The 22,449-nt window shown below is 39.2% G+C and overlaps 1 protein-coding gene across 1 annotated transcript in view; it reads right to left on the reverse strand.

Moving 5' to 3' along the window:
• Positions 1-509: 509 nt before the first annotated feature.
• LOC135709189 (uncharacterized) overlaps positions 510-22,449 on the reverse strand; it is a gene marked incomplete at its 5' end in the record, with an annotated part of 42,899 nt that continues 20,959 nt past the window's right edge. Inside the window, 3 exons of the mRNA XM_065231413.1 lie at positions 510-1,549; positions 15,682-16,377; positions 16,439-16,664. Of these exons, the coding sequence (XP_065087485.1) occupies positions 799-1,549; positions 15,682-16,377; positions 16,439-16,664 (1,673 nt within the window). The remainder of the gene's footprint in view (positions 1,550-15,681; positions 16,378-16,438; positions 16,665-22,449) is intronic.

A 22,449-nucleotide genomic window follows, 5' to 3' on the forward strand; every position in this document is an offset into this window, starting at 1 on the left:
TAAATAATCAAAAGGCTGTGTTTATAAATAAGCATTAATAAATTTCACTCAATTTAAGATGCATTGCCCTTTAGCCCTGAGATGACATTTTGAAAAAATCGTAAACAACTTTTAACGAGATTTTATTTTCATTACATTACTGATGTATAAAGGGAATAATATGAACTTGTAAGTGCTTGCAATACGGTATAGAAAATTTAAATATCCACTTTTTGACATGTACAGAAGGTACAATTGTTAAGGTGGCACTCCTGCCCCACCAGACCCTAGCAAGGCAGTCAAGTCAAAGGAAGCAATCAGAAGTCAAATGAGAAATCCGGTCTGAGATGTTGGGGGGAGGGGTCAAAGATTTTCATTGGTGTATCTGATGTATCATTGATGTACTGGTCCTTCAGAATCACCATATGATAGCCCTTTATAATCACCATCCAAATAAAAAAAACATGCCTTTCCACAATCATAGAACCTTTATTCGGTGGCGCTTACATAAAATCCATAACATAGTGATAAAGCGCACACAGCCATACCAGTTTCGAAACTCACCCTGATAAAATAACCATACAAGAGAGCTTAACGACGTGTTCGGGGTATCATCCAAACCATTTGTGAGATAGTTTACCCATCCGGGATACAGTTCGTTTATATTTGTTTATTAGGGCAATATACAAATAGTGGCTGCGAGATTTCATGCTTATTGCCTATAGGTATTTAACACCTTCTTATGCCATGAACAGAGGAAAAAAAAACCAGATGGTTCAGATTCTGGTTCAATATATCCGCGATTTGTTGATAGTCAACCTAATATAAATGTGAATCATAAATTGTCGTCGGCCCCAACCAGTGTTTGTTTTTTTGTTTAACTGGCGCATTTAATACGACAAACGACTTCGGTACCACATTCTGTTCGTCATATGCTCCATTTTTTGTTCTACACATGTGATGCTGCTGATATTGGTCACTTGAATTTTTTGCATAATTCGTATTAGCCTCAATAATATTGGTCCGATTCCTTTGGGAATAGCTTTTGCAGCTACGGAACTGTGGTTTATCATACATTTCCAATGGACCATTTTCTCTTTGAATAGCAAGTATTGGAGATTTAGTACGTTTTTCAGGCTGACTTTTCCTATTTCGATTGTCGTCAGTGTTTTCCACCATAAATTTGAAACTTGGTGTCTTTTTTGGAGATTGCTCGTTGCCGTCTTCATTGGTTATCGTAGTAGATACGTTTTGGCCATCTTGTCGCAGTCCTACTTTATTTTTTTCGTTGAGAATCTTTTGCGCTAAAGTGCTTTTACTCGTCGGTCGGGGTTTTATTGAAAGTTCTTTTTTGGCTTTTCGGTATTCAGGCAGTGCTGCGAATTTTGCTAGCTCTTCATCTGTTAAAGCGTGATACTGATTTCGGACCGGTATCCTGCTACGATGTTTTCGGAATCCTAATGCACGGGGTCCAATGTTCCCTTCAAATGTATCCGAGGTTTCCAATTTTATGCTGCATTCTGGTTTATTGATAAGAGGCCGGCTTCTGGGAAAGTCAATGTAGGAACATCTGGAAGTATAGAATTCAAGTGAGCTTGCTAATTCTACATATTATTACACCCAACTGGAAACTGTAAGATTCTATTACCGATTTGCATAAAAAGTATCTACATAATATGTAAGGTCTCACCATATTAACAGAATCTTTAATGTTTTTATGAAGCTTTTTTTTTTTTAAATGTCTGCTATAGTCTGCTATATTAGTATACATTTTCGAATGAACTTTGTTTCCCCAAATGCAGTTCGGCTAGAACATCATCGCATGAAGAATACGAAAATATTTGTTCTGGATAAACTTACATGTACGCTACACACCAAAATTTAGATTCAAGTTCCAGCAAACTGAATTGCCGAATTGGTTCCAGCAAAACCACATTTCACCGACCATCCAGCATTCTGAAATGTTTTGCTGGATACTCAGTAAATTGTATTCGATCTGTCAAATGAAATGCCAGTTCTAGAAAATTCCAATTCACTCGTCGTATGATTGGTTACCAACTAAAATATTCGCAACTAATTTGCTTAATTCTAGCAAATTTTGCTCTTGGAAATGATTTTTAGTGTACCACCAACAAGTAAGTGCAACATTTTTCAAGTTTATTTGTAAAAATCCATGCTGAATTCAAGAAAAAAAAAATCGTTTTTTCCCTATGTTTGCAGCTTGAATCAAAACCGCAAGATGACAGGATCAGAGACACGTTTGTCTGCTTTACTATAGAAATTAATCAAAAAATGCGTGTACCATGTACCAGTACCATACCATATATGATGAGCTTTGAATAAATAAAGATAGAATGATTTCGTGACATCCAATGAATTCCAAACTAAAATTTTCCATTCCCTCCCACTGTAAATTAATTGCTGCTTCTATTTGCTGAAGCATCAGCAACATTTTGCTGGGTTTTCAGCGATGTGCTGTCACTTAATTGACAGATCATGTTACAATATTTTCCTGGAAGGATTACTGAACTTCCAGCTCGGCAAAATCCAGCAAAATGTTGCTGGTTTACGGCAATAAAAATTGGGTGTGTACAGTCCATTGTAGGAACTGCCATTACATTTGTTGTAAGAAACAATGCAGAGGATGTACGAAATCGGCCCTTGCATTTAAAGTTTATGCCATTTGTTTTAAGTGTATTGTTGTAGAGAAACTAGCAACACTGCTTCATTGCATATATTAGAGTAAAAATTTCATTGTTTCACTTAACAGTGTATGTTGCTATTACCTTTCCATCGTTCAATTTTTCTTGGCATTCGCAAAAGTACAATCAGAATAAACAAACGTGTTAGAACAAGTTATGTCCGTACCGTGTTGGTTTTAATCCGAATTCCGATATTTCGTCCGATTCCATCCGTTTGTGCGTGTCTGCCTGGTTCTTCCCATACACTCAAAGATAAATTAAATCAAAAAAGCTTAAAAAGTATGCAGATTCCCGCTTCACCTTATTGAGTCCGAGTCATGAATGATTAAAATCGAAATAATCTTTCCAGTATTAAATTTTATTCATTTTCAATACTGATATTTAATCAAAAAAAGATTAAAATTCAATCAAAATTTATTAAAATAGAATCAAAAATGATTCAAATTTATTCAAAACAAGATAATCTACAATCTAATCAACCATGATTAAACTGGGATTAATATCAGATGCTTATTTTTTTAGAAAGAGAGGATCAATTTTTAATCATTTGATATGAATAAACTGAGTATAATGTCAAATTGATTAAATTTCAAGCAAAATGGGAATAGTTTAATTTATCAGTGTAGGTTATGGGCCCAGCGCATTGGAGTCGCGAGTGATTATTCGGGAATTTGTGTTTTTGGTCGGTTTGTGTGCGGTTGATTTTTCCGTCGGTTCCAAGATGAGTGAAAAACTGGTATCGTTCACCAAGTTGAATGCTTCCAACCACAAACGAAGTGACAGACGACTAACTGGCGAAGAAATCCATTTAAATAATGTGGTTCACTGTAATAAAATTTTCTTGGAAGCTTGTGCCATCATCCACCAGATGGGTTAGTTTTTTTGTTTTGATTTGAACAAAGTTGATTTTGTGTACAATGATTCTTTGACAGTGTGCAAAGAGTGCGTATCATTTTGTCATTTTTTTATGCATTTCAGTTTTGAGTAGAGTGAAAGAGATAGAACCAAAACATTCTAGTACATTTGGTGAAAATCAAAGATATTCCATTAACAAGATATCCCACAAATCAATTCCTCGAACAAGGCAAAGGATACACCACCCTTATGTGATCGAGTGCCATCTCGTGAGTGCACATTGAAACTGTTGGGAGTCCCCCGCCAACTTTAACACCAGGGCTCAATAAATGACAGGTGTCAGTATGACATATGCCAGCGTGGACGTTGATGATCAGCCAAGGGAAGAGGATGATCGATGTCATCATCATTATATTGCGATAGCAAGATTCTCACTTCGTTATGATTGCATCCATTTTCAATCATTACCACGTTATACGCATCAGAAAAGCTTGAGAAAACAATAATAAATGCAGATACGTCCCTTCGAAAAAGTAATCGAGAATTGATGATTTATGAAGCTATTGCTCAACATAATAGAAGTTGCATAGAAGTATACATGGAAAAAACGAAACGTATCGAAATCATTGCTAAACAAACGTAATAAAATATGCCGTCTTCCTTGGCCAACGCTGCACGCCATTGGCTATTCAAAAATTACGTTGGAATAATGATTACTTCAGTGCCAACATTTCAAAGGGGCGTAATTGCTTTTGTAAACAATGACTTTAGCCGTCAATTTCGCGCGAATGAAATCTTACCTCTCCAAAATTACAATGCTAGCTGGTTGAGGAAACATTCCTCTACCTGCTGGTGTCATTATTTTTTATGAGTGAGCTTTTATTCGCGAGAAATCGACGGCTTAAGCCATTGTTTACACATGCATGGGGGGCGTCCCTTTGAAATGTTGGCACTGACTTTTCTATTTTATAAAGAAGGTATTTTTCAATGACGGCGAATTAAATCGTAAACTAAAGCTGCCGAAGCTGAGTGTTGACGATGAGTGATGACACCGCTTCGTGTTTTGATTTGCGCTGTACCCTCCGCTCAGTGGTGTGGGTTCGTACATGTATAGATCATGGTGTGCGTGTTTTCTTCCAACGCTGCAGTTCAACGTTGTATCGTCAAAGACCTATTGGCGCTGTTGTCTGTCTCTATAAATTCCAAAGAGTGAAGGGAGTCTGTGAAAATGCTAGTTCAATCTAGTAGCACAAACGAAGTGACAGACGGAGCGGCTCGAAAACTTTGGTGACGCACCTGCTATTGCAATTTTTCAGTGTACCACATGGCAACACCACTACTACTAGATTGTACCACATGGCAATACTACTACTGGATTGTACTAGCATTTTCACCAAATGTATTAGAATGTTTTGGTTCTATCTCTTTCACTCTACTCAAAACTGAAATGCATAAAAAAATGACAAAATGATACACTCTTTGCACACTGTCAAAGAATCATTGTACAAAAATTCAACTTTGTTCAAATCAAAACAAAAAAACTAGCCCATCTGGTGAATGATGGCACAAGCTTCCAAGAAAATTCTATTACAGTGAACCACATTATTTTAATGGATTTCTTGGCCAGTTAGTCGTCTGTCACTTCGTTTGTGGTAGTAGCAACAATCAATACGAAACTAACGATTTTAAATTGGCTCACCACTTTAGTAGCCTATTGGTCCCAAGCAAACGATTAACGTACCCTATTCTAGTTGAAATTCTATTACTACACTATGTTTGTTTTGATTCGCTATGAAAGTTTGACAGATAACATCAGGGGTGTGTGGATTCATGCAGAACATGCAGGGGTGAGTGAAATAGCTTGGGACTGCTTGGGACCGTTGTTCTGGTACTGAGTGAGCCAAAAATAATAATGATTTTCTTCGGGACCCAGTGGTCTTAGAGTTACCTCTATGGTAGTAGTGTTGCCATGTGGTACAATCCAGTAGTAGTGGTGTTGCCATGTGGTACACTGAAAAAATGCAATAGCAGGTTAGTCACCAAAGTTTTCGAGCCGCTCCGTCTGTCACTTCGTTTGTGCTTCCAACTATGAAAATTGGAGCTTCAAAATGAAACTGCTCCTAATGAAGGATGGATGTTGGGAGGCTATCGACAAGGCGAAACCGGAGCCCGTTACACCCGCATGGGAGACGAAAAATCAGCAGGCCATGGCAACAGTCGGATTAGCTGTCGAGGACAGTCAGCTGATCCACACTCGGAAAGCCAAAACTGCCAAGGAGGCGTGGGAGAACCTCGAAAAAGTGCATGTGAAAAGAATCCTCAGCACGAAAGTTTCTCTCATGCGAAAAATTTGCCGTCTCCGGCTGGAGCACAACGGTGATATGGAAGCTCACATTGCGACGCTGACGGATCTAGTGGAAAAATTGAACGGGTTGCAGGCAAACGCTGTTTTGGATGATCAGTGGCTCGTGGCGATTCTGTTGAGTAGTCTCCCGGAAGAATATGAGACACTAGTGACTGCTTTGGAAGCAAGGCCTGATGCGGATTTGACCTTGGACCTCGTTAAAGGCAAATTAATTGACGAGTGGCAGAAGAAGGTGAATCGCGTGGACAGTGACAAAAGTGCAGAAACAGCTTTGCATGCCTCAACGGCGCAACGTGCCATATTGCGAATAGCCGTGATTTTTTCGAGTAGTTTGACAGCAGTGTCAGAGAAGATGTGAGTGTCGCGAATGGAGTGAATGTTAGATCCACAGGAAGAGGATCTGGCAAGTTGATTGTTGTTGACAGTGCGAACAAACGTCGTGTGATCACAATTAATGATGTGCTGCTGATGTCAGACATGAAAGCGAACTTGTTGTCAGTGAAGCGATTAGTGAGCAAAGGCTTCGAAGTGAACTTTGATGCGAAAGGTGCAAGCATTAGTCGAAATGGGACTGTTGGTGCTGTGGCCGAACATTGGAACAATTTATTTGTGTTGAAAGTGTATCGCTGGTGGCTGAAGCCACTGAGTGCATTCATGAATGGCACCGTAAGCTGAGGCACAGAGACAGTGATGCAGTGAAGAGGCTCCCGTTGATGACATCGGGGATGAACACAGCAAAAAAAGTTGTTGAATATTACATCGAAACTGCTGCAACCAGGTCAATCCATCGGTTGTGTAATATCACATTGTACGATGTACATCGATTTTGCGAACAAAATTACATCCATTGATGTTATATTGTATCTGCTTTTTGCTATTACATCATTATTTCATACATCAGCTTGAATTACGTTGATCGATATTACATTTTTTTTTGCTGTGAAGATAAAAGAGTGCAACTGTTCGGAAGAGTGTGAAGTGTGTATTCGCGGGAAGATGCATCGTGTGTCGTTTCCGAAGGCGTCGAGCAGCAAGCCCTAATAAAAATTGTATGGTTAATTTGCTTAACGGCATGTTCTGGGTATCATCCAAACCATTTGTGGAATAGTTCAATGATTTGGGTTATCGTTCGTTTATGGTTATTTTTTTATTAAGGAGTCGTCGAGCGTTTTGGACCTGATCCATACGGATATCTGCGGTCCGATGCGGACAGCGACGCTAAGCGGCAGGCGTTACTTCTTGACGTTTATTAAAGACTGCAGCAAGTATACGGTTGTCTACATCCTCAAGCGAATGTCGGAGACACTGGACAGGCTGCGAGAGTACGTTGAAATGGTCACCACCAAGTTCGGTAAGAGGCCAAAGATACTTTGCTCGGATAACGGAGGTGAGTACACTGGGAAAGAATTTCGACGTTTTTTGAAGCAGAATGACATTGTCGGCCAATTCACCGCACCGTATTCGCCTCAACAAAACGGCACCGCGGAGCGCAAAAACCGGTATCTTGTGGAAATGACCCGATGTATGATGATTCAAGCAGGGCTCGATAACCGGTTCTGGGGTGAAGCTATAGCAACTGCGAATTATCTTCAAAATCGCCTGCCTTCTCGTACGGTTCCAGTAACACCGTATGAACGTTGGCACGGAGTAATGCCTAATCTGGTCCATGTACGCCCATTCGGCGTCGATGTGTATTGTTATATACCGAGTGAAAAGCGGGGCAAGCTTGATGAAAAGGCGAGAAAGCTGAAGTTTATGGGCTATAGTGAGGTGTCGAAGGCATACCGCCTGATCGACGTTGCAACTGGGAGAATCACGATCAGTCGTGACGTGAAATTCTTGAACAGTTTCGAGCCTGTGTTGAAAGCAGTCGGTCAATCTCCGTGTAGTGAAGTAGTGGTACCTCTATCGAATAAGGCAGCGGCCGATTATCCGGCTGTGGTTGAGCCATGCGATTTACCCGCAGATGATCAAGAAGAAGACGTCTGGGAGGATGCGCCGCCTGTTGACGACGAAGAAATGTTGAGAAGGTCAACCAGGACAACGAAGGGTCAATTGCCGGCTCGGTATGCTTGCTCGGCGGAAGATGTGGTTCAGGAGGAGCCCAAAACAGTGAAGGAGGCGCTGTCGGGTCCAGATAGCCACAACTGGAGGAAAGCGATGCTGGATGAACTCGAATCGATCAATAGCAGTGGTGCTTGGGAATTGGTCGATGCCCCACAAGGAAAGCGAGTTTTGGGGTGTAAATGGATTTTCAAATTAAAGCGCACCGCCGATGATAAGGTCGTTAGGTTCAAAGCCAGACTTGTAGCACAGGGCTACAACCAGCAGTATGGGAGTGAGTACGACGAAGTATTCGCACCCGTTGTTCGTCAGACCACATTCAGAACTCTCATGTCTGTTGCGGCAATGCGAGGAATGGTTGTGAGGCAGTTTGATATAAAGACGGCGTTTCTCAACGGTGACCTTGAGGAGGAGCTGTTCATGCGCCAGCCGCCGGGGTTCATCGTTGAGGGTGCTGAAGGCAAGGTCTGCCGTTTAAAACGTAGCTTATACGGGCTGAAGCAGAGCGCTCGTTCATGAAACATCAAACTTCATCAAGTGCTGGAAGGTGACGGTTTCAAGAGAAGCGAAACGGACCCGTGTCTGTACAGTAAGGTGGTCAACGGAAAACGCTGCTACATTCTGGTCTACGTTGATGATCTGATCATCGCCAGCGAGAAAAAAGAAATCATCACGTCGGTCAGCCGGACATTGGCTCGTAACTTTGAAATCGTTAGTCTAGGAGAAGTGCGGAATTATGTCGGCATCGAAGTGGAACGTGATAGCACAAACGAAGTGACAGACGGAGCGGCTCGAAAACTTTGGTGACTAACCTGCTATTGAAATTTTTCAGTGTACCACATGGCAACACCACTACCAACAATCAATACGAAACTAACGATTTTAAATTGGCTCACCACTTTAGTAGCCTATTGGTCCCAAGCAAACGATTAACGTACCCTATTCTAGTTGAAATTCTATTACTACACTATGTTTGTTTTGATTCGCTATGAAAGTTTGACAGATAACATCAGGGGTGTGTGGATTCATGCAGGGGTGAGTGAAATAGCTTGGGACTGCTTGGGACCGTTGTTCTGGTACTGAGTGAGCCAAAAATAATAATGATTTTCTTCGGGACCCAGTGGTCTTAGAGTTACCTCTATGCCACTACTACTGGATTGAACCACATGGCAACACTACTACTGGATTGAACTAGCATTTTCACCAAATGTACTAGAATGTTTTGGTTCTATCTCTTTCACTCTACTCAAAACTGAAATGCATAAAAAAATGACAAAATGATACGCACTCTTTGCACACTGTCAAAGAATCATTGTACACAAAATCAACTTTGTGCAAAACCAAAACAAAAATACTATCCCATCTGGTGGATGATGGCACAAGCTTCTAAGAAAATTCTATTACAGCGAACCACATTATTTTAATTGATTTCTTCACCAGTTAGTCGTCTGTCACTTCGTTTGTGGTGATAGTGCTGGTGACTTTCACATCTCGCAGCGCAAGTACATTGCGGATATCGTGAAGTCAGCCGGTTTACAGGCTGCTAAATCTTCTGCGATCCCCATCGACGTTGGCTATTTCAAGCCGGACACCGAAGATAAACCTCTTTCGGATAACTCGGAGTATCAAAAGCTAGTGGGAAAGCTGTTATTTGTTGCTGTGAATAGTCGACCCGATATTGCAGCTCCTGTTTCGATTCTGAGCCGTAAACTTACGAATCCTACGCAGCGTGACTGGAATGAATTACGCAGAATTGTGCGTTACTTGAAGGGTTCAATCAATCTGAAGCTTCGGCTAAGCGGTCGTGAAGATAAATCTGGATTGGTGGGTCATGCTGATGCCGATTGGGCGGAATGCCGGTTGGATCGCAAATCCAACAGCGGATTTCTGTTCAAGTTCTGTGGCGGTACCATATCCTGGGCGTGTCGCAAACAAACGTGTGTCTCCCTATCAACTGCGGAGGCCGAGTTCGTCGCCTTATGCGAGGCTTCTCAAGAGGCAATCTGGCTTCAGCGACTTCTACATGATCTGGGTGAAAACGTTCAGACAGTGCAGCTAAATGAGGACAACCAATCTTGCTTGAAGATGCTGCAATTCGAGAAGTATAGCAACAGGACGAAACATATTGATACGAAGTACAATTTCGTGAAAGATTTGTATCGGACTGGAGTCATCGAGTACGTGTATTGCCCGTCAGAAGTAATAATAGCCGATTTGCTTACCAAGCCGGTGGCACTTCTTCGAGTTGAACAACTTGAGAACTTGACGATTGAGTGGTCTTGAGGATTAGGAAGCCAGTGTTGAGGAGGAGTGTAGCGAAACTAGCAACACTGCTTCATTGCATATATTAGAGTAAAAAGTTCCTTGTTTCACTTAACAGTGTATGTTGCTATTACCTTTCCATCGTTCAATTTTTCTTGGCATTCGCAAAAGTACAATCAGAATAAACAAACGTGTTAGAACAAGTTATGTCCGTACCGTGTCGGTTTTAATCCGAATTCCGATATTTCGTCCGATTCCATCCGTTTGTGCGTGTCTGCCTGGTTCTTCCCATAATTGTTACGCTTGGCTTTTATTTTCGTCAAAAAGTTAGTGCTCCTTAGATTTTTTTTTCTTTGAATACTCTCACAGGGTTTTCGGTGCCGACTTTATTTGAGAGTACCGGTATTTCGATACTGAGAGGTTCCGAATCAAATAACTTACCAGCAGGAATGCCCAACAAACATTTTCAGCTATTTTGCAGTTTCGTGTTGTGAAGCAGCTGCATAAAAGCTGGAATTCAGATAAGGCAAAAGCTGTCAAAATGGAGTAATCGGTTCTATTCCTTTAACTCTAGATTTAAGACATTAATTATGTATAACGCAAATGATAACTTGGCTCTGTAAAGTTTATTCGATTGAGCCTGTACCAATAAATTAATACAAAAAAAACTGTCAAAATAGTATGAGTACACGGAGATGAAAAACTAACCAAAATTAAGTACTTTTCCCTTGATTCCCGGGTTCAACCCAATAACGCAAATTTGAGTAAATCGCATATAATAGTTTACATTTAACACCAACAAAAGAAAATACTAACTCTTAAGTATATGCTACCCAAATTTAAGTTCAATTCACATAAATTTGAGAATATGCAATTTACTCAGAAGTAACTTATTGAGCTGAACCAAAGATATCAAATTAACAAGATATCCCACTAATCAATTCCTCATACAAGGCATATAATTACCACCCGAATGTGATCGCAGCGCCATCTGTTGAGTGCACATTGAAACTGTTGGGAGTTCCCCGCCAACTTTACCACCTGGGCTCAATAACTGACAGGTGTCAGCATGACAGATGTCAATGCGGACGTTGATGATCAGCCGATGAAAGAGGACGATATCATCCTCGAAGTCATCATCATTATATTGCGATAGCAAGATTCTTACTTGTTTGTGATTGTTCCGATTTTCAATCATTATCACTTTATACGCAACAGGAATACTTGAGAAAACCATCACACATCCAAGCGCGCATCATGATGTGCTTGTAATGTGTTTTACTTTCGAGCGAAAGAGTGCCGGCGCCGGTGGTGTAGTGGTAAGCGTGACTGCTTTCTAACACTCCGATGGGTCTGGGTTCAATCCCAGCCGAGGTCGGTGGGATTTTTCTGAGGCATAAAAATCTCTGGTCACGTCTTCCTTCGGAAGGGAAGTAAAGCCGATGGTCCCGGCCCATGTGTGTTTGAATGGGTGCGATATCCTACGCAGGTGTGGAAGCTGCCTTCCTGCACATTCGATTGCCGTCAATGGATGGCAATCGATGTCCGTCGGTGATTGGCACTAGATTGCGGAACAGAGACCGACGTTAAATAAAGGAATGAAGAAGAAGAAGAAGAAGAGCGAAAGAGTTTCCAATATATCACCGGTATCAGTAATACCACAAACGAAGTGACAGACGACTAACTGGCGAAGAAATCAATTAAAATAATGTGGTTCGCTGTAACAGAATTTTCTTAGAAGCTTGTGCCATCAGCCACCAGATGGGCTTTGATTTGAACATAGTTGATTTTGTGTGCAATATGATCTTTGAAAGTGTGCAAAGAGTGTATCATTTTGTCATTTTTTTATGCATTTTCGAGCCGCTCCGTCTGTCACTTCGTTTGTGCTACTGCCATAGAGGTAACTCTAAGACCAGAAGGTCCCGAAGAAACGAGCTCAACTTTTTGGCTCAGCTCTGGTACTATCTTCGGTCCCAAGCTAATCGATGCACCCCTCGAAACATTGGAAAATCCACGAACCCCTCGTTTTATCTGTCAAACTTTCATAGCGAATCAAAACAAACATAGGGTCGTATGAATAAAAGCGTTTACTTTACTTTCCCCGTAAGAAAAGCACGGGAAAGTAAAGTTAACTCTTTTTATTCATACGGCCCATAGTGTAGTACTGGAATTTATACTAGAATGGGATACGTTAATCGTTGTTGTTGTTGTTGTTGTTGTTGTTGTTGTTGTTGTTGTTGTTGTTGTTGTTGTTGTTGTTGTTGTTGTTGTTGTTGTTGTTGTTGTTGTTGTTGTTGTTGTTGTTGTTGTTGTTGTTGTTGTTGTTGTTGTTGTTGTTGTTGTTGTTGTTGTTGTTGTTGTTGTTGTTGTTGTTGTTGTTGTTGTTGTTGTTGTTGTTGTTGTTGTTGTTGTTGTTGTTGTTGTTGTTGTTGTTGTTGTTGTTGTTGTTGTTGTTGTTGTTGTTGTTGTTGTTGTTGTTGTTGTTGTTGTTGTTGTTGTTGTTGTTGTTGTTGTTGTTGTTGTTGTTGTTGTTGTTGTTGTTGTTGTTGTTGTTGTTGTTGTTGTTGTTGTTGTTGTTGTTGTTGTTGTTGTTGTTGTTGTTGTTGTTGTTGTTGTTGTTGTTGTTGTTGTTGTTGTTGTTGTTGTTGTTGTTGTTGTTGTTGTTGTTGTTGTTGTTGTTGTTGTTGTTGTTGTTGTTGTTGTTGTTGTTGTTGTTGTTGTTGTTGTTGTTGTTGTTGTTGTTGTTGTTGTTGTTGTTGTTGTTGTTGTTGTTGTTGTTGTTGTTGTTGTTGTTGTTGTTGTTGTTGTTGTTGTTGTTGTTGTTGTTGTTGTTGTTGTTGTTGTTGTTGTTGTTGTTGTTGTTGTTGTTGTTGTTGTTGTTGTTGTTGTTGTTGTTGTTGTTGTTGTTGTTGTTGTTGTTGTTGTTGTTGTTGTTGTTGTTGTTGTTGTTGTTGTTGTTGTTGTTGTTGTTGTTGTTGTTGTTGTTGTTGTTGTTGTTGTTGTTGTTGTTGTTGTTGTTGTTGTTGTTGTTGTTGTTGTTGTTGTTGTTGTTGTTGTTGTTGTTGTTGTTGTTGTTGTTGTTGTTGTTGTTGTTGTTGTTGTTGTTGTTGTTGTTGTTGTTGTTGTTGTTGTTGTTGTTGTTGTTGTTGTTGTTGTTGTTGTTGTTGTTGTTGTTGTTGTTGTTGTTGTTGTTGTTGTTGTTGTTGTTGTTGTTGTTGTTGTTGTTGTTGTTGTTGTTGTTGTTGTTGTTGTTGTTGTTGTTGTTGTTGTTGTTGTTGTTGTTGTTGTTGTTGTTGTTGTTGTTGTTGTTGTTGTTGTTGTTGTTGTTGTTGTTGTTGTTGTTGTTGTTGTTGTTGTTGTTGTTGTTGTTGTTGTTGTTGTTGTTGTTGTTGTTGTTGTTGTTGTTGTTGTTGTTGTTGTTGTTGTTGTTGTTGTTGTTGTTGTTGTTGTTGTTGTTGTTGTTGTTGTTGTTGTTGTTGTTGTTGTTGTTGTTGTTGTTGTTGTTGTTGTTGTTGTTGTTGTTGTTGTTGTTGTTGTTGTTGTTGTTGTTGTTGTTGTTGTTGTTGTTGTTGTTGTTGTTGTTGTTGTTGTTGTTGTTGTTGTTGTTGTTGTTGTTGTTGTTGTTGTTGTTGTTGTTGTTGTTGTTGTTGTTGTTGTTGTTGTTGTTGTTGTTGTTGTTGTTGTTGTTGTTGTTGTTGTTGTTGTTGTTGTTGTTGTTGTTGTTGTTGTTGTTGTTGTTGTTGTTGTTGTTGTTGTTGTTGTTGTTGTTGTTGTTGTTGTTGTTGTTGTTGTTGTTGTTGTTGTTGTTGTTGTTGTTGTTGTTGTTGTTGTTGTTGTTGTTGTTGTTGTTGTTGTTGTTGTTGTTGTTGTTGTTGTTGTTGTTGTTGTTGTTGTTGTTGTTGTTGTTGTTGTTGTTGTTGTTGTTGTTGTTGTTGTTGTTGTTGTTGTTGTTGTTGTTGTTGTTGTTGTTGTTGTTGTTGTTGTTGTTGTTGTTGTTGTTGTTGTTGTTGTTGTTGTTGTTGTTGTTGTTGTTGTTGTTGCGTTTTTTGCCTTGTCAGCCAATTTTTGCTGACTCAAACGGCGCGATACACGAGCGCCGTAGTCCATTCAATCTGGTCACACCTTCCGGGTACCAAGAAGTCTCCATCCTGAATCAGTGGCAACATTGTTGTTTTGACGTCGATATGCTTTTATTGGATGCATTGCCATATCATTTAGCGAGGTCATATGGTTCTTAATGGCAATAATATTTCCAGTAGAACCACTGCTTTTATTCGCTGCCAGCTCTTTTTTTATATCGGTGAGCAGAATGTCGAGGTGATCGATCGCTTTATGCACAACATCAACATTATTTTGCTGAGCTCCGTGTGACTTCTGAGTAATTATTTATTATTTTGGTTAGTTTCGCCTGCTGATCGATTAGCAATTTGAAATCAAAGTTCATTGTGACTAGCACTTGACACGAACTGCAGCACGGTATGACATAAGATTGAGTGTCAATCTTTTTGTCATTTTTACGAAGCAAGTCACGTTTGACAGGCACTCCCACGCAGGCGGCATGAAATGTGCGCGTACATCCGACGCACATTACTGTTTCGACGGAGGAATCAAGTGAGCAAATTTCAACTCATTTTGAACAGAACATTCATGTTCGCGTTCCTTTAATGATGTTTGTAATGAGTTTGATTTTACTATGTCCAAAAATGTGTTTAGTAATAGAATAAGAGGTTAAGTTTAAACAAGTTTTAGTTTTAAGTAATCAGTCTGTACGATGTAGTCGAAGACGGTGTGCAATAAATAAAATCAACTGCTCTTCAACTTTATCGAAAATATGAACCCGTTAACTCGTAACAGCAAAAAGTTAGAATTCGGATGGCCTGATTCCGGATTCATTCCTGAGTAAGTTTCATGGCTGATCATTCCTGATCCCTGATTCAGATTGCGGCGTTGCTAGTGTATTAGGATGCTTTGAGAATTAAACTCTTGGTCGCTGGGAATGCTTGTGAATATTTGAGGTGGACAAAGGGGTGAACAAAGAGGTTAACGCCTAAGCATGTTCACATCTATATATCTGTGAAGCAACTGTAAACTGTAGAAGAAATTTATATCTGCAACTGTAACCAGTTCGTTTTTGATTGCTAAACTACCTTAAGATGTTATAATTAAGTTATGAAATAAGGTTGCCAGTAGAATACTTAAAACAGCAAAAAAAAAACAACAATGTTCAGTCTCTAAAGACATCCAAATCTGGTTCCGATTCTGCACGTTTTAGTTTAATTTTATACCTGTGATTTTGACATGTGCCATAAACATATATTTTTGAGAAGGTATGCTTCGCGTTAACAACCCTGGTAAGCCTCCACCGGTTTGAAATTAGCTTTAACAAATATTATGCATTACCCAAACCTCGTAAGATATATTAAGATATTGTCTGAAACAAAGTTCATTACTTACCTATATATTGGTTCGTAGTTCATACTTCCTTCGAGATGCAGTATTGAATCTTTGGGTTTTGCTTTCTCAGGTTTTTGAGTTATGTTGGGGTTACGGTAACTACTGCAGTATTCAGGCATACGATTTATGAATTCCCCATCCAAATGAAGATTATCTTCACGCTTCAAATACGAAGGTCGGTCACATCGGCTTAACAAAGGGTTTTGATACCGGTCCTTATATTCCGGTGTTAGCCTCAGCATTCCACTCAAGCATAAGTTATCCAATTTCTTGATTGTAGCGCTTTTTGTGAAATGATCATAGCTTTTGTAGCATTCTTTATATTCGGATGGCATGTCACTGAAATTTCCGGTAAAGTTTATGTTATTTAATTGTGGTGTAGACTGTGATTTTTCTATGGGGAATTGAATATATCTTGTTTTATATTCTGGTTCATGTATGGCGTCACCCGTCAGCCTCAAATTCGATTTTTCAGCCTTCTTCTTATTGTGCAACGTTGATTCCGAACAACTTAGTTCATTCGGTTTTATCTGTTCTTTTCTAGTAATCATTTTGGATGGTTTTCGTGGTTCGTATAGAAAATCAGTCAATTTGTATGGAAGAAATGATGAACGATATTCTGAATACTCTGGTGATCTCTTAGACCCATTGAATGTTTTTAGGTTTTCCGCATGTTTTACCAGGGGTGGACGAGACCTGAAATATAACATTATGTTCTACGAATTTTCTCAATCATTTAAAATCATCAAAAGCTTACTTGGCAATAGATTCCTTAGTGTATGCTACAAAATTGGAGTGATTCTCTGATTTTTTGTCCATATTTCCCGATTCTATTCGGAGCGTTGTGTGTCGCCGACTAATAGGTGTCTTTTGCTCATAGTTGTATTCATGAAAATGTTCTGTGTACTCAGATTCAAATGACACGTGTGGTATAGAAGGCTCAGATTGATTATACAATGAAAAGTGGCTTTTAAGATGATCAGCTGTAAAGACAATAATTAGGCACTGTAATTTAATAAAATCTTTAGAATATTTAATCAATTAAATAGCTCTAAAAAGCTTAATGCCAGCTTCGTCAACACCTTTGCGTTTTTTTTTTATAACGGATATGTGAATTGAAAATTACTTAATGTTCGGATGAACCACTAGCGTAGTAAAGGAAACATCCTTGGGGAGACAATAACTAAATTTAAAACAACAAAAAGTTAAGCCCTTATCTACAACTACAGAACTTGATGATATTCTAGATAACTGTCAAGTAGTAGGAGGACTTTTAAGTGACTTTCGATTATGATCAGGCTTGAAAATTTTGGGAAGTTGAACTGCAAGAACAAGGTGTATTAATAAATTGCATTATTTCTTGATGACTTTGAAGTAGCAGGAGAGCGTTAAGTGTAACTAAAGATCTCAACCCAAAACTATGTGATTTTGAACTGCAACAGTAGGTCGTTTAAGTTGTCTATAGAAACATGATGATTGTTTGAATAATTTTGAAGCAGCAAGAGGTCTATGTAATTATTGATCTCTTTTGAAAATTTTGGGAGGTTGAACTGCTACAACAAGGCGTTTAAGGTGTCTTTAGAAATTTCATGATTTTTTGGATGAGAAGGGCGATTAGGAAGACTAAAGATATCATTAAAAATTGTTTGCAGGTTGAACTGCAACTGCAGGGCGTTTAGTGTAAGTAGAAACATGATGATTTTGAAGTAGCACCTTTATAATTTTCAAAAGAGATCAATAGTCACTTAGAAACCAGTGACTATTAATCTCTTTTGAAAATTTTAAGAGGTTGAATTACTTGGGACCTTGGGGTGTCTTTAATATTATCGGTACAGTTGAAAATCGGAATAACCAATTTGCGACAATCGATTTTACTCGTTGAACATCATGTCGGAAGTAGAGCGTTGTATAGCGCATCATTGTGCGATTACAGCGCACTACTTCCTGCACTATGTTTAACATTCAGAACGAGAGAAAAATCTGTTGTCGATAGTAGGCTATTTCGGTTTTCAACTATACCGATAGTATTCTTTTTATAATTGTTTGGATAGAATAAAAATATATTGTGTGGATTAAAAGCATCAGGCGGGCGCATGGCGCACGCTAATAGCTAATAGTTTTGTCCCCTGATTTCTTTTCCGTCGATCTTGTTTTCCGTTGAGTACCAATGCTACCGACGCCAGGGAGGCAGCTCGCACACCTGGACCCTACCAATCGACCCATGAACTCATGGACCGGGGACCAACGGCTGTACTTCCCTGTGATCAGAGATTTTATGCCTCAGAAAATCTCGGCGGCTCCGACTGGGATTGAACCCAGGTCTTTTGGAATGATAGGCAAACACGCTTACCACCACACTACCGGCGCCGCTAACGCCAACAGTTATTACAGATTATTACCTATATTCTTCTTCTTCGCATATTAGCTTATTGCCAGAGACGTTGATAGAGACGCGCAAAGAAAATTTCTGTCAAAATAGCAGCACGGTTTTTGAGGGATTTTTTGGCAATGCCACTGGCAACCATGTTTCTTCGAGCGGCTTCAAATGACTTTCATAGAGTGCCGCAATGCTGTTGAGAAAATTTGTACGTTCGACCGGAACTGAATAAAGCGTTTCGTTACTTTTAGGCTGAGAATCCATAAGCCGTACAAATAAGTATGCCAGTCGTTCCATGACAGCATAACTTTTGTCATATTTTACTGTTTTGCTTGCAGTGGAATCATTTTTATTACCATAAAACTAAATGAAACGTTTCAATTCTAAATAGTTTTTAATCACTAAAAAATGTTGTATTTATTTGAATCAACAATAAATTAATGTATAACAGGTATAAAATATTTCGTGAAAATAATTAAACTCTTTTTTAATCATTGAGAACAATACTCCTTTCTGGTGAATTGAGCAAACAGTAATGTTTATTTACTTTGCTCGTTTGATTCAGCGTTTGACGATTCGTTTGGTTCTTCTTGTAGCCGGTGCCGGTGGTGTAGTGGTAAGCGTGACTGCTTTCTCACCCCAATGGGTCTGGGTTCAATCCCAGCCGAGGTCGGTGGGATTTTTCTGAGGCATTAAAATCTCTGGTCACGTCTTCCTTCGAAAGGGAAGTAAAGCCGTTGGTCCCGGCCCATGTGTGTTTGAATGGGTGCGATATCCTACGCAGGTGTGGAAGCTGCCCTGTGCTCTCAACTTATAGCGATTTTTTTTATTATCCAGTTCCAACCTGGATCGGGTATCAAGATCGGCTCTGCTTGTTTTCTAACAAACGTCAGTTTAAACCTACCTCAGGTTCAGGTTCGCACTGACAAAAAGTTCGGTTTCACACTGGGTTGGAACTGGTTCCTACCCCAATAATAAACAAATTCACTATTAGTGTTCTACATGTATTTCCACAGTTATTAATTGGGAGCTTTCGATGCCTGGTACCATTTTTGCATTAGTATAATTGTGTGGCAAGTACAATCATACTCAACCCGGGGAAATTGAGAAATTTTCCAACTCGAAAAATGTCTAGACCGGACCGGGAATCGAACCCATTCACCTCCAGCATGGTATTGTTTTGTAGCTGGGCCTTTACCGTCTGAGCTACCATACATCATACATATACGTAGTAAGATTTTCCAAAAATAGAAAATACTTTTTTTTTGACGTAGGACTACGTCTTTGATCTCTATATTACACTTTGTGAAAACCGAAAATGGAACATGTAACAAATTAAGAAAGATTTTGAACGTTAATAACTCAGCTGCCCCTGGTCCAATTTCAATAATTATATGGCTACGCATCGATAACAATGCTTCCGAATGTTGATTTTCAACAAGAAACTATTGAAAAACTGGTAAATGTCCAGCATTGTCCAGAAGCGTCGTATTAACTAACAAATCCACCAATTATCTACATGCATATGCTGCTTCCCCAGCACAGTCGTCAGAGAGTAGTAAGTAGACGAAACAAGTCGAAGTAGCATTCGCCTACGATCCTAATAGGGAGGATGGAATTGCGTAATATTTTGCACACTCATCGCCAGGGTTACTTCCACTCACTTGCTATAAAAAAATGTGTTTCCTAATTATGAAAACATAAGATGTGATAATAATAATTAGTACTTGTAAGTTACAAGAAGACGTTGTGAAGTATGTGTTTGACACATAAAACCTGTCAAAATTGCTTTCAGTGCGTCAAAATCAGCGATTTAACGATTCATGAGCGCCCACTCAGAGTGAACGCTCGCGAATCATAAGATCGCCGATTGTGACGCTCTGAAAGCGAAATTGACAGGTTTTATGAGTCAAACACATCCTTTACACCTTTTTCTTGTTACTTACAAGTACAGCATATCATTGTATCATCTAATGATCTCATAGTTTAGAAAACCATTGTTTTATAGCAAGTGAGTGGAAGCAACCCTGCTCATCGCCATATTCAGAACCAAACGCAAATTCTTCGAGATTACCACCATCCGTCGTCTGGCTCGCCGTGGCGGTGTCTGACGTATCTCCGGTCTGATTTACGAGGTGTGCTGAAGGTGTTCCTGAAAAATGAGATCCGTGATGCTGTCACCTACACTAAACACGCCAAGTGTAAGGGGCCATGGATGTCATCTACGTTTTGAAGTGACAGAGACGCACTCTGTTTGGTTTCGGAGGTTAAATCATCACCAACTTTGGCAACAAAACGGCTCTTTTCAGGGCCACCAAGCTTATTACAGTAAAGAGCAGGAATACAATTCATCTGCCTGTTTGTCCATATTCGGAACCAACGATCACACAAAATGCTCATGTAATCAAACTGGAAGCAGGGGTACAAATGATTTTGATCAACTTTGAATCGCCACGGCCGGATATTTTCGATGGAAGAAGCAACAATCTAGCATCTAATTCGACGAAGACGGCAGGAAACATTTGTGAAGCCGATTTATTTACGAAAGATAGTGTCGATGAAGAGAATTGATCAATGTAGATAGGACCTATTGAAAAGTGATGCGAGATTTGTTTTCCGTACACTCAAAAATATTACAAAACGAATATAGATTAAATTTTATGCATTTGATGGTTTTTCAAAATTTATACATTGGTTCGATTAAAATTTTCGTCAAAATTATACTAAGTCCGAATAACGGAGTGGAATTCGATCAGTGTTTACTAAAATGACAGGAATAAGAACATCTGGATTCCCTTCGGAGCTTCGTGCTGGTGAAGAGCTTTGTCCCGGCGGATTTCCACTGCGCCTGTAATCTCCTGGGCAGCATCGAAATTGTAAGTATTTTTTTTAAATATTATTCATAAGAAATAAACTAATTAAAAAAGCTTCCTGAGACAATTTTTTATTTTTATTTGAAAACAATAATATTTACCATTAATAAAATAAAGAAGCGAAAAATACATTCTCTCGAATAAACCGTATCTATGCATTGTAAGTATATTTCGATTTTATACTATGGCACGCATAAACCATTTTTATACTAAGTTTGCATTCTCTCCCTTTATACCGACCTTTGCGTCGGTACGGAGAGTTGCGATTTAGCGTAACTTATATACTATTTAGATTTCAATATTTTTTGAGTGTACTAAGCTCCAACACGCTAAGATCAGATAACCCAAATGTAGGTTTACTTTACCCAAATCAGGCGTAAACTGCACGAACTCAGATATAGGTAAATTTTTTAACCCAAATATGGGTAAATTTAAATCAAATTTGCCTAAAAATAAATCATTTATGGTTCACAAGAACCCATATTTGGGTTAAAAAAATTTACCCATATGTGAGTTTGTGCAATTTAAGGCCAATCTCGGTAATCTCTTTGTACCGTCTAGGCAAACTGATCTTAGCGTGAATGCTACCGACGCCAAGGAGGCAATTCCCACACCTGGACCCTACCAATCGACCCATCAACTCAACCGGGGACCAACGGCTTCCCGAATAGAAATTGTAATGTAGGAAACATCAGCAGACATCTTCAATACATTAAATTTTAACGTGTATTGCTGTAATCTTAATGTATTCAGACGTCAAAGTGACGTCCAAGTACATAAAAATACATTAGCCTCAAACGTTACATCAGAATCAAACGTCTTGACGATGTAAAATTTGACATCAGAATACATCCAATGACAACAGAACCTAACGTTACATTAGAATCAAACATCATCACGATGTAATTTGTTGCACGCATAAAACATCAGAATACATCCAATGACAACAGAACCTAACGTTACATTAGAATCAAACTTCATCACGATGTAATTTGTTGCACGCATAAAACATCAGAATACATCCAATGACAACAGAACCTAACGTTACATTAGAATCAAACATCATCACGATGTAATTTGTTGCACGCATAAAACATCAGAATACATCCAATGACAACAGAACCTAACGTTACATTAGAATCAAACATCATCACGATGTAATTTGTTGCACGCATAAAACATCAGAATACATCCAATGACAACAGAACCTAACGTTACATTAGAATCAAACTTCATCACGATGTAATTTGTTGCACGCATAAAACATCAGAATACATCCAATGACAACCGAAGCTAACGTTACATTAGAATCAAACATCATCACGATGTAATTTGTTGCACGCATAAAACATCAGAATACATCCAATGACAACAGAACCAAACGTTACATTAGAATCAAAGTTCATAACGATGTAAATTGTTGTCCCTCGGTCTCTCGCCGCATGCAATGTTTGTTTTTCCTGAGTCAGCACTACACGGCGAATGAGAACGACCCAAATTTGAGGTTAGTTCACTCAT

Source organism: Ochlerotatus camptorhynchus, unplaced genomic scaffold (genome assembly GCF_037179485.1).
Source record: "Ochlerotatus camptorhynchus isolate MF236.1 unplaced genomic scaffold, CSIRO-AGI_Acam_v1.1 ptg000354l, whole genome shotgun sequence".
NCBI lineage: Eukaryota > Metazoa > Arthropoda > Insecta > Diptera > Culicidae > Ochlerotatus > Ochlerotatus camptorhynchus.